This window comes from Hyla sarda, chromosome 6 (genome assembly GCF_029499605.1).
Source record: "Hyla sarda isolate aHylSar1 chromosome 6, aHylSar1.hap1, whole genome shotgun sequence".
NCBI classification, from domain to species: Eukaryota; Metazoa; Chordata; class Amphibia; order Anura; family Hylidae; genus Hyla; species Hyla sarda.
This window is the reverse complement of record NC_079194.1, coordinates 252,527,301-252,540,754: the sequence shown is the minus strand read 5'-3', so window position 1 is coordinate 252,540,754 and position 13,454 is coordinate 252,527,301. Positions and strand designations below refer to the sequence as shown.

The 13,454-nt window shown below is 41.2% G+C and overlaps 1 protein-coding gene across 2 annotated transcripts in view; it reads right to left on the bottom strand.

The window, feature by feature from the left end:
• Positions 1 to 1,531: 1,531 nt before the first annotated feature.
• The window catches only part of SLC25A22 (solute carrier family 25 member 22), a 70,136-nt gene continuing 58,213 nt past the window's right edge, over positions 1,532 to 13,454 (bottom strand). For both annotated transcript variants that reach the window (XM_056526934.1, XM_056526935.1), the window contains exons 7-10: positions 11,467 to 11,623; positions 10,866 to 11,020; positions 8,519 to 8,594; positions 1,532 to 2,526 (exon numbers count right to left, since the gene is read on the bottom strand). In XM_056526934.1, coding sequence (XP_056382909.1) covers positions 2,373 to 2,526; positions 8,519 to 8,594; positions 10,866 to 11,020; positions 11,467 to 11,623 — 542 coding nt within the window. In that variant the 3' untranslated portion in view covers positions 1,532 to 2,372. The remainder of the gene's footprint in view (positions 2,527 to 8,518; positions 8,595 to 10,865; positions 11,021 to 11,466; positions 11,624 to 13,454) is intronic.

The window sequence follows — 13,454 nt, the reverse complement described above, 5'->3', positions numbered from 1 at the left end:
AAAGTCTAGCAAACAATGTAGTTAAACAAAGAAAAACATAGCTTCTTTTTTTCCAAAAACAGCGCCACACCGGTTCTTGGGCTGTTTGTGGTATTGCGACTCATTCACTTTAAAGGGTACCTTTCATCAAAAAAACTTTTGATATATTATAGATTAATGTATGCAGAATAACTTTCCAATAGCATGTTATTAAAAAATATGCTTCTTTCTATTTAATTTTCCACTTTGAAAAAATGACCACTAGGGGTCTCCCTACCAGTCCTTTTTTTATAGATTTCAGACTCATGCAGGAGTCCTAAATCTCAGACTGCAGCCCGAACACAGACAAACTCAGCACTGCTCATTGCCAGGGAGCAGTGTTGAGCTTGTCTGTGTCCCGGCTGCAGTCTGAGATTTAGGACTCCTGCATGAGTCTGAAATCTATAAAAAAGGACTGGTAGGGAGACCCCTAGTGGTCATTTTTTCAAAGTGGAAAATTAAATAGAAAGAAGCATATTTTTTAATAACATGCTATTGGAAAGTTATTCTGCATACATTAATCTATAATATATCAAAAGTTTTTTTGATGAAAGGTACCCTTTAAAGGAACTGAGCTGCAAGAGGACACACAAAATGTGTATAAGAAGCATTTCTTCAGGCTAACATCTTAGTTGTGGATTTATAAGGTTCACAGCCATTTCAAGTCAGAAGATGGTCATGGTAAACTTGTAGTCTTAGGACCTCAATATTATTGGGATCAAATTTGTGGTACTGCGTACAATTAGTGTCACATCCAAAAGCCCTTGGCTTACATACAAAACCATAAATGGTCCTGTACAGTGGTCCTTCTTCTATAATGTGCTGCTCTTAGAAGATATATATATATATATATATATATATATATATATATATATATATATTCTTTTTTTTTTTTTTTTCTACCTTAATGAACCAATAAGCAAAAGCAGAATTGCCCCATGTATATGTGTACACTAAATCACTGGCCAAATTTGCTCCACCCAACCAAGTACACACATCATTGGATATCATTTTACATCATACAGTGATCCCTCAACTTACAATGGCCTCAACATACAATAGTTTCAACATACAATGGTCTTTTCTGGACCATCATAAGTTGAAACCAGACTCAACATACAATGTACAGACAGTCCAGATCTCTGAAACGTGTCAATGGCTGGAAGAACCGACCAATCAGAATGGGCATTCACTGGTAAAACTCCTGTATTACTGAAGTGTATGCACTGAATGATGTCTGGTAGCGCCCCCTACAGTACAGGGAGGTATTACATGTTCTGTACACTTTACCTGTACCAGGGTTACCTGCTCCTTTGGACACCAGGTGAGGGCAACTCCATTACTTTTTTTTAGGATATTGTGTACTGTACAGGACCCCGAAGAAGCTCCTGTCCTCTACATAGACCAGTGTTTCCCAAGCAGGGTGCCCCCAGCTGTTGCAAAACTACAACTCCCAGCATGCCCGGACAGCCTTTGGCTGTCCGGGCATGCTGGGAGTTGTAGTTTTGCAACAGCTGGAGGCTCCCTGCTTGGGAAACACTGACATAGACAGTGATTTACAGCTCCCAGCAGATCTTTCTTACTTTTATGTGTAATGATTTGCTTTATCTATATTAGTTATCTACTTTTTCTTTAATTCTCACTTAATATTAGTATTGATATTAATATTGTAACTTGAGGGACCACTGTATAAGTGGGATATTTTGGATCAGTCTTTACAAGGCAGAAAACTTAAGAGTGTTCTTAATCTGATCATTTACAAAGCTTGTTTAGCTATGCGGTCAGATTTTGGTAAAGAACAATCTATAAAAGTGACAAAGGATATGTAACCTGAATAAGCCATCTGGAATATATACAAATGATAAGGAATCTAATCGTAGTTACCTTGAATGCTCACATATATGGTCAGACATTCAATATATTACCAATAAATACACATTCTACAATTTATCATGTGAATATGGCCATGAGACCGGTGTGTTGCGGGATTAGGCAGCCCAGCAAACCTAATGATACAATTGTACGTTCTGAGACAAAGACCTTCAAAATCTGTTCCAGCAAGTCTGGAGTTAAATTTGCCTGAAGCAGATCCCTTTAGAATTGTTACCGTTGTGCCCATTTTGGTTTCATGGTTTCATTCCTTGAAGTAAGGAAAGCTAGGTAAGTTGCGGAGAGGTTCTGCAAGTAATCTTAACACTTTTGGACCATACCACAGTGCTGGTAAAAGAAGAGGGTCTTCCGCTGTGTAAACCCATGACCAATAAATAGGCAGGGGCAGGAAGAATCCATGATCAAGGATTGGCGAGAAGAGCCAAAGTAAGGGAGCTAAAGGGGGTGCAATCTGATGGTTGTCATTAATCGCGCTTGGAGGGTAAAAAACTCAGCAGAAATTCCCCAATTCCTATAAAATAAACAACTTGTGCGATTCCAAAGAGTGGAGCGATGACCAGAGCTCTGCAGTAGGCCCCCTTCAGGAAAGCAGCAGGACCCTCCTTCCGCAAGATCTTCCTGCAAATGGAGAATATCACAGGTATCAGTCATTACAGTTAAAGAAATGAAGATGCAATGAAAACTATTATAATTAGGATTATTATTATTATTTTTATCTTTCCATTGACATTTGGAAACAGTGCCTTGCATGCCATGCATATAAGTGTGGTTTCTCTCGTTCACGAGGATAAGAAAACTTCCAGGATTTTCTGGCACCGCTATGGGTAAAAATATCTTCCATAGATATAAGTGACAGATGATGCATGGAGGAGAATAAGCCCCAGTAAATGACAGTAGGGGCGATCATCTGCTGAGCTGATAATCCGCTGCACATCCACAGCAGAAAACTCAAGGTCCCGCTTAGATTTTTGCTGCCAAAATATTTTAAAGGGTTTACCCAGAAAAAAACTATTCTCCATGGCTGAGGGTGGTATACAAATAATAAACCAGATCATATATCTACCCTGAGCCCCTGCAGTTGGCATGTCAGCGCTCCCGCTCCTCTAGCGGTTACCACCTCTTCCTGCCCCGCTCAGCCAATCTCTGAATGAAGCAAAACAGCGGCGACCACTGGGCAATTCCTGCACGGTCACGATGTCAGAGGAAACTGGAAGAGGTCAAAAGGACCAGGAGCTGGCAGCAGGACTGGAGTGGAGGTAGGACAGGTGAGTATGTATTCTTTTTTATTTTGGCAGCATCCTTGCAGTTTTCACTAATATTTGTTAGGGTTGGAAATACTTGTACATGGCTCTAAAGCCCTATTTACATGGGTTATGGTGTCCCATAGATTAACATTAGGTGAACTTTATCCATGAACAATGTGTTGTGCCAAATGATGTCAGATGCCATTGTCTGGTTGTGCTTGAAATTGTTATCCAACAGAATGTTCTAGGAAAGATTATTTTTCGCTGGGTTCGATTGATCATGTATGGCTATTCTGAACAACTGTAAAGTCCAATATGGACTAAAATGTGTACGGCTGCATCTGTGAAATGATCATTCATCATAAAATCATTTATATAAAAGTTGTTTAAACATCAACCTCCTCCTATCTAATGTTTATGGCCATCTTTAGACTATATAAGACTGAACTGATACATTACTATAAGTGTAACCGTGTGAAGGCACTTGAATACACCACATATGTCATGACCATGTTTCATGAGACAATGTTTCTCGGTAAGGGCGCATTCACATGACATTTTGTGCCTCTGGGGTACGGATCAGAGGGAGAATTTCAAAATCACCTGCTGCCAGACATGTTCCATAACCCATTCAATCCTATGAGCGGAACAGAGTCAACTAGTGACTACGGTTGGGTCATTTTCTGAGCATATCTGGCTTATGTACCGGGTTGTAAACCACATCAGACCACGGTCTGGCCAAAAGTCAGATACGCAGTCAGATATATTCACCAATCCCTTAGAGGCCTAAACCCCGTTGGGGAAAAATTCCCTTATACTAGGGATTGACCCTTAAAAATTTCTATTTTATTACATTCATTTACATGTACATTTACGTGTACAAATATATTGTGTTTAAAAACACACAGGATGTGAATGGTAACACAATATCACTCCATTCAGGAGTTGATAGATTCTAATATACCTTAAGTGTCTATTATGATTTATTTCACAACCACATTTCCAAAAACCTCCTGCTATGGACCTTAGGTATTCCTCCTTATAAGTATCTCCACTCAATCCTCTGCTATTTAAAACATAATAACCGAGGACCTCCCCAACGTTTCGCCGATCTAAGTTGGCTTTATCTAAGTCTGCTTTATAAAGCCACCTTAGATCCGCGAAACGTTGGGGAGGTCCTTTGTTATTATGTATTAAATAGCAGAGGAGTGAGTGGAGATACTTATAAGGAGCAATACCTAGGTCCATAGTAGGAGGTTTTTGAATAAAGCCAAAGGAAATGTGGTAGTGAAATAAATCATAAGACACTTATATTAGAATCTATCAACTCCTGAATGGATACAGCGTAGAAAAGGATTCTGCAGCTCTCCAGATCATGCGGTGAAAAAAATGAGGTTTATTCCATCAAACAAATACAACGTTTTGGTCGCCAGTTGCGACCATTTTCAAGCATGCTTGAAAATGGTCGCAACTGGCGACCGAAACGTCACATTGGTTTGATGGAATAAACCTCATTTTTTCACCGCATGATCTGGAGAGCTGCAGAATCCTTTTCTACGCTGTATCCAATACCTGGGACCGGATTTTTTTTTTATCTGCCTGCACCCTCCTGTCTCTTCATCATTCTAGGAGTGCTGCTCCAACACATCTTTGGAACTCCTGAATGGAGTGATATTGTGTTACCACTCACATCTTTTGTGTTATTAAACACCTAGGCTGACATTTATCATTGTCTTTAGACAGTTTTTTGTGTCTACGAAAGGCGCAACAAAGGCACAAGCAGTGTTTATTTGCACCTTTTTTGCGCCTTTTGGTTTACACGTTTCTGCTGATTTTGAGTTGCAATCAACTGATTTTGGCAATACACATGATATGGAAGGGTTTTATGAACTGCGCCTTTTTGTGAAAAGGCGCAAAAAAGGCGCAAAGCCACTGAATAGTCTCTAAAACTACACCAGCCCAGGCTTAGCTTCGCTTTTTGGTGTATGTGAAGAGAGAAATTTCAGAAAATGTGACCTGCACAAAATGCGACCATTTAATAAATTTGTTGCTCCTACACTTTACAGCACACAAAAAAAGGTGTAGAAAAGACTTCACTTACACTACAATGATAAATGCCGGCCCATATATTTGTGCACTCCATTTATATGGGGATATTTTAAATGAATGTAATAAAATATAGACATTTTTAAAGGGGGATCCCTAGTATAAGGGAAATTTTCCCAACAGGGCTTAGGCTTCTAAGGGATTGGTGAATATATTCAGAATACCCTGGGTACCTCAGGGAACTTTTTGGTTTTTCTTTCAGATACGGTCAGAGGCACAAAAATTGGTGTAAATGGTAATTTATAAACTGGTAATATATAGGAAAATGTTTGAAATAAAAAAAAGATATATAAAATTCTGCTTGTACTCGGTAAAGCTCCTTTACTATAGCTTAACCGCTTAAGGACGCAGCCCTTTTGGGCCTTAAGGACGCAGACAATTTAATTTTTACGTATTGTTTTTTTCCTCCTCGCCTTCAAAAAATCATAACTCTTTTATATTTTCATCCACAGACTAGTATGAGGGCTTGTTTTTTGCGTGACGAGTTTTCCATTGTAATGCCATCACTCACTTTACCATAAAATGTATGGCGCAACCCAAAAAATACTATTTGTGTGGTGAAATTAAAAAGAAAACCGCAATTTTGCTAATTTTGGAAGGTTTTGTTTTCATGCCGTACAATTTACGGTAAAAATGACGTGTTTTTTATTCTTTGGGTAAATACGATTAAAATGATACCCATGATAACATACTTTTCTATTACTGCTGCGCTTAAAAAAAATCGCAAACTTTTTAACCAAATTAGTATGTTTAAAATCCCCCTATTTTGAAGACCTATAACTTTTTCATTTTTCCGTAAAAGCGGCGGTATGAGGGCTCATTTTTTGCGCCGTGATCTGTACTTTTTATTGATACTATATTTGCTTATATAGAACTTTTAATCCATTTTTTATAAAAAATTTTGGGAATAAAATTTTATAAAAAAGCATCTATTTTGGACTTTTTTTTATTTTTACGTTCATGCCATTCACCGTACGGTATCATTAACATTTTATTTTAATAGTTCAGATATTTACGCATGCGGCCATACAAAATATGTACATAAAATATTTTTTTAACACTTTTTGGCGGTGAAATAGGGAAAATGGGACAATTAAAATTTTTATTGGGGGAGGGGTTTTTTTAATTTTTTTTTTTACTTTTTTATTTTTACACTTTAATAGTCCCCATAGGGGACTATTTATAGGAATCACTTGATTGCTAATACTGTTCAGTGCTATGTATAGGACACATCAGCATTATCGGTCATCTTCTGCTCTGCGGGAAGGCAGATCAGAGCAGAAGACGCCAAGAAGGCAGCGGAGGCAGGTGAGGGGACCTCCGTCTGCCGTGCTGGATGATCGGACTGCCGCGGCAGCGCTGCGGGCGATCCGATCATCCATTTTAGTGACCGCGATGCTGCAGATGTTGTGATCTGTATTGATCACAGCATCTGAGGGTTTAATGGCGGACATCCGCGGGATCGCGGGTGTCCGCCATTACGGGCGGTTCCCTGGCTGCGATCAGCAGCCGGGACCTGCCACGCATGATCCGGGCATCGCTCCGATGCTTGCGGTTATGCTTAGGATGTAAATGTACGTCCTGGTGCGTTAAGTACCACCTCACCAGGACGTACATTTACGTCCTCCATCGTTAAGGGGTTAAATTGGATTTTACAAATGTTGGGCGGAGGCACATTACTGCATTTTGGATCCATGTCCTATAGACTGTAAAGGGCCCATACTGGACCTTTGTGTGCCTACACACCGAGATTTATATTCATACAGAAAGTAGGTGCATAGCAGTGTATGACCGCTCTGTGCTCTTTCTTGCAGTGAACTAAAGAGATTTAAGACCTCTCCATGTGTTAGGGTTTTTTTTCCCCAGCTTGGCATAAGCCCCAACATGTGCTCTATTAGAATTGCCATGCCTGATGAAGACCCCGGTTCGGGGCCGAATTGAAATAAAGTACATATGTCCAATCTGCACGACCAGCGCCTTCATTTGGGGGACACTTTCCTCTTTAACCTTCTTGCAATTTTACCAGACGGACGTCACCCCCGGGAGTTCCCCCAGGCGACTCACCTGTACTTTCATTTCCACAAACTACTGTAGGTGTTGTGCTGTTAGCGCAACACCTAAAGGTAAGGACCCTACATTATTTTCTATATCTTCCTTACCCAAGCGATCTTCACTAGGAGCGCACCCGGGGGTGTTTTATTTTCTCTCCTATTATAATTGTAAATATTGGTGAATAAATATTTTGACTTAGTTCTGTGAACCCTTACAAAGCAAAAGGAAAAAAAGATTTAGCGCTGGTTTGTCTATATTCCAGAAGTAGTAGTGGTAGTAGTACAGTGATCCCTCAAGTTACAATATTAATTGGTTCCAGGATGACCAGTGTATGTTGAAACCATTGTATGTTGAGACCAGAACTCTATGGAAACCTGGTAATTGGTTCTGAAGCCACCAAAATGTCATCCAAAAATAAGAAAAAGTGAGGATTAAAGAAAAATAAGTAGATAACTAATACAGATAAAGCAAATCCTTACATATAAAAATAAGAAAGATTTGCTGGGAGCTGTAATCACTGTCTATGTCAGTGTTTCCCAACCAAGGTGCCTACAGCTGTTGCAAAACTACAACTCCCAGCATGCCTGGACAGCCTTCGGCTGTCCGAGCATGCTGGGTGTTGTAGTTATGCAACAGCTGGAGGCACCCTCTTTGGGAAACACTGGTCTATGTAGAGTAAAGAAGCTTCTTCGGGGTCCTGTACAGAACACGCAATGTCCTAAAAAAAAAGTAACATGGAGCCGCCCTCACCTGGTGTCCAAAGGAGCCGGTAACCCTGGTACAGGTAAAGAGTACAGAACATGTAATACCTCCCTGTACTGTAGGGGACGCCACCAGACACCAGCCAATGCATACACTTCAGTAATACAGATAAAGAGTACAGAACATGTAATTCCTCCCTGTACTGTAGGGGGCGCTACCAGACACCAATCAGTGCATGCACTTTAGGAATACAGGGGTTTTACCAGTGAATGCCCATTCTGATTGGTTGCTTCTTCCAGCCCTTGACCCGTTTCGCAGATTCCATAGCATTGTATGTTGAAAATGGTTTCAAGTTACAATGGTCCAGAAAAGACCAATGTATGTTGAAACTATTGTTTGTTGAGGCCATTGTAAGTTGAGGGATCACTGTAGTAGTATTTAGGAGACCTATGTGTAACTTGCGTATGCAGTCCTTAGACATCGCCTATGAAGTCCTACATATTTACCTGGCACAGTCTAGGATTCCTGAGTATACGTCCTCATTCACACCCCTCTGTAATGACTGCAATCTGGTTTTTATCACTGGAAAACAAAAAAAGAGGAAACAGGAAAAAGAGTTAAACTGTGCAAAGTGTGTATAGACTGTAACTATACATATAAAAAGAGTAGGACTATGTTCACGCAGCATAATTTGACCGTGTGAACATAGCCTTAGGTTCACACTGTAAAATGTAATTTGTACTCATCAGTTGGCGCTAGGACCACTCAGAAATGTGCCATCTCCATAGATGGCAATGCATTTCGGAGCTCACCCTGACAAAACAATCGACATGTCAATTCTTTCTGTGGAGGTTGGAATGTGATTTTCCACGCTAAATGTTTCCAGCTAATGAGTTGGCGCTTGCCGCAGATAAAATGTCCATCCAGTAACATTTCGCCATGTGAACATAGCCCAAGGTGTGTCCACACCACGGATTTTAAAAAGGAGTGTCCGCAAGGAATTTGATGTGGATTCTAACTTGCAGCACACTCCTATCTACTACAATAGATTTTACTCTGCTGTGTGCACACATCGAAAGTTCCACTAGGGAATGTTTAATCAGGATTGGGATCTGTCAGTAAATTCCCATTAGTCAATAGGACTTGGATTTCAGTGATCATTTATGCGACAAACTCCATGCAAAATAAGTGTCAATTCAGCAATAGAGAAGAAAGTGCATGGAAAATTCCGTAGTATAAACATCCCCCAAGGGTACGCTCACACTGCGGAATCTCCGCTTGCAGAATTCCACGAGCGGAGATTCCATATGGCAGCCGCCGTAATACTCACACTATTGACGGCTATGCAGTGCTCGCAGACTTCCATGCAGAGAATGAACATGTTCTTTCTTTGCGCGGAAGAATTCCGCCGCTGAAATACCTCAAACGGTATTCACACTGATGTTAATGTTCACTGCGCGGGAATTCCGCAGTGTGAACATACCCTAAGGCTCTTTTCACACAGCATTTTCTGGGGCCCATTTGCTGTATATTCCAGGATATGTTTATACAGTGAATGTTTTTTATAATATGGGATCCTGTTTACTAAGGGGCATTTATAATAGTCATTTGTCTGAAATATACATCAGGTAATTCCTCAGTAGAGAAACTTCTGAAAGACACTGAGAGATGCAATGTGACATTAACCCAAGACAACCAGGGTCTATTGTACAGTATATATATATATATATATATATATATATATATATATACAGTGACCCCCCGACCTAGGATGGCCCCGACATACGATAATTTCAACACGCGATGGCCTCTCAGATGCCATCACATGTTGAAGGCAGCATCAACATACGATGCTTTTGTATGTCGGGGCCATCGCATAAACGGCTATCCGGCAGCGCAGACTGCTTCAGCTGTCCCCGGATAGCTGTTTACGGTGCCCCGTGTGCTCCGCTGACGATCACTTACCTGTCCTCGGGGCTCCGGACCGTCCTCTTCGGGATCTTCTGCATCGTCGGCGCTCTCCATTGTCGTCATCACGTCGCTGCGCACGCCGTCCCGTCAGGAGCGCCGTGCGTAGCAACGTGATGGCAGCGACGGAGAGCGCGGATGTCGGGGAAGCAGAGGCCTTTCCGGAGCGTCAGGGACGCGGCGAAAGCGATGAACGGCGACATCCCGGGCAGCGGTGACGAGCGGTGACGGTTCGGAGCGGCGGGGACAGGTGAGTACAACTTCCTCTAACAGTGGTCTACAACTTGCGGACCTCCAGATGTTGCAAAACTACAACACCCAGCATGCCCGGACAGCCAACGGCTGTCCGGGCATGCTGGGTGTTGTAGTTTTGCAACATCTGAAGGTCCGCAGGTTGTAGACCACTGTCCTATACTTTACATTGCACGGATCCCTCAACATGTGATGGTTTCAACAAACGATGGTCCATTTGGAACGGATTACCATCATATGTTGAGGGACCACTGTATATATATTTTTTTTTATGTAGCCAACACAAATGTATTTTTCTATGGGGCTATGTTCACACAATAAATTTGAAGTATATTTTGAAGTATAAATATTAACCTCAAATTTTCACATATTTTTACTGCTGGAAGAATTTGGCCATAAAATCAAACTACTTGCAAACTATCAGGTGTTTTCCCATTGAATTTAATGCAATTCAATAGAAAGAAAATGGATGTAAAATTGACATTTTACGTCTCAAAATACTACATTTACAGGGGTGCTGCATAGCAAAACAAAAAAAAATCCTGAAATACCGGAATACATAAATAATGGATACAGCCCCCATTGTTGGCACTTTTGCTTCCATTTTCCTTTCCCTCTACTTGTAATACCTACCATCACAAGGGTTAACAGCAACCGCAGCAATGCTCCCTGCCGCACAACCTGCAAGGAATGACACAAAGAAGGGGGACTTCTCATCCGGCGTCTTCTGACCGAGTTTGTTCAAGTTGGCGAACAGAGGGAAATAAATAATTGAGAAGGGCACATCCCTGCAATACCAAGTACCATTGATGTTAGTGAGGTTATAGCGATAAAGGACAACAAGCAGTCCAAAGAAAATGGCAGAGAACATGACAAGGGGGCAGGCGGCTGTTCAGTTTGTTTAGTAGCGCTATCTGACGGCAGAAGTCATTGTAATGAGTGACAAGCGCTGGCACACAGAGGGTGGGCAGACTGGCAGAGCCTCACATGATGACACTCTGGCCTACTTATTCTATTGGCACATGTGCTGTGTGCCCTTTAGTTCTTATCTAGAAGACTGCTATGTCGCTCAGTGTACTCAGTCTCTAGTAGTAACATAGCTGACATTGGTTTGTAATAGGAAGCTTCTGTGGTTACATTGCATATAGTACAAAGAATAGCACCTTGTGTAACCTGTTTATATAGCCAAATATACAATGTATACACACTGATACTGGAGACTAGCGGTAGTAACCTTAGTAAAGTGGCTCCCAAGCCTTTATACAGTCCGGCAATGCCTTTGCTCTTTAGAAGTTCCCTGGAAATCGCTATGGCAGTCGGTCGTGCTGTGCTGGCCTCCACCGCTGCGCCATTTTGTCCAGCCTGACTGGCCATCAACTTTTTCTGGGCGGCTGAGAAAATAAAATGTTAAAGGAGTTATGATGTATATGTTCAGATTTCTGTTAGAGATGAGCGAACTTACAGTAAATTTGATTCGTCACGAACTTCTCGGCTCGGCTGTTGATGACTTTTCCTGCATAAACTAGTTCAGCTTTCAGGTGCTCCCGTGGGCTGGAAAAGGTGGATACATTCCTAGGAGACTCTTTCTTAGGACTGTATCCATCTTTTCCAGCCCACCGGAGCACCTGAAAGCTGAACTAATTTACGCAGGAAAAGTCATCAACTGCCGAGCCGAGAAGTTCGTGACGAATCGAATTTACTGTAAGTTCGCTCATCTCTAATTTCTGTACATAAATGAAAATGTATCATCTATAATGGAGTTGTTTAAAACAGATTCAGTATTTTACACACAGTATTATGTATCTGTTTATAAAGCCTAAAAACAAATAGTTTAAAAAAAGGATTTTTTTACCACTTAAAAACCCCTGACAGGTATATCCATCATGATGTCATTAAGGGTCTATTCCCACGACTGGAAATCCGCCTTAAAATAAAGCCCATAGACTTCTATGGGATTCCGCACTCCCATTCACACTTCTGAATTTCCGCTAGCGGAATTCCACAAGCGGAAACTCAGAAGTGTGATTGGGAGTGTGGAATCCGATAGAAGTCTATGGGCTTTAAAGGGGTTATCCAGAAAAAAAACTTTTTTTTATATATCAACTGGCTCCAGAAAGTTAAACAGATTTGTAAATTACTTCTATTAAAAAATCTTAATCCTTTCAGTACTTATGAGCTTCTGAAATTAAGGTTGTTCTTTTCTGTCTAAGTGCTCTCTGATGACACGTGTCTCGGGAACTGTCTAGTTTAGAAGCAAATCCCCATAGCAAACCTCTTCTAAACTGGGCGGTTCCCAAGACACATGTCATCAGAGAGCACTTAGACAGAAAAGAACAACTCAACTTCAGCAGCTCATAAGTACTGAAAGGATTAAGATTTTTTAATAGAAGTAATTTACAAATCTGTTTAACTTTCTGGAGCCAGTTGATATATATATATATAAAAAAGTTTTTCCCTGGATAACTCCTTCCACAAGCATAAATTCTGCCTTGTGAATAGACCCTAAGGATAGGTTCACACTGTGGAATTCCTGGGCAGAGTTTCTGACGGAGATCTATCCGGTGGCACAAGGACCACGCGGACTACATTGTCGTTCCCATAGATGGCAATGCATTTCTTAGCAGATCTCCCAAAAGATTCACCCAGAAATGCATTGCAGTCTATGGCGGCAGCAATGCAGACTGCTTGGTCCTAGCGCCGCTGGCTCGTTCTCCGGCAGAAATTCTGCAGTGTGAACCTAGCCTAAGAGTGCTCGGGGGAAGAGCTCTGTCCATACAAGGCAGCTGCCGCTAATAGCCATCATGGCTACAATCTCTGTTGCCGGCTGTTTTAACTGTTTATTTTAACTTACAGAACAGAAGGGTAACAGAAGGGCAAATCAGTTCTCTGGAATGCCCTCCTAGGGAGCCAATGCATTGTCATGGCAGCCCGAGGTCTGAAGGCCTCATTGCGTGTCATGGCTGATCTGCTTCTACAGTCTGCCATAGGTAGTCAGTATTAGCAGATCACCCGTAAACAAAATCCCTCCAATAATAACAATTCACATCACCCCCTTTTCCCATTTCTCAAACAAAAAAAAGTAAACAAAACCCATACATGCAAAATTGTCCAAACTAATAAAAGGTTTTTTTTTTTATTCCATAAAATGAATAGATTTCTTGGTAAGAAATGGATATTTCACTCAGCCTGTTAATCTGGGCATCTGAAGTATAAATACTTATA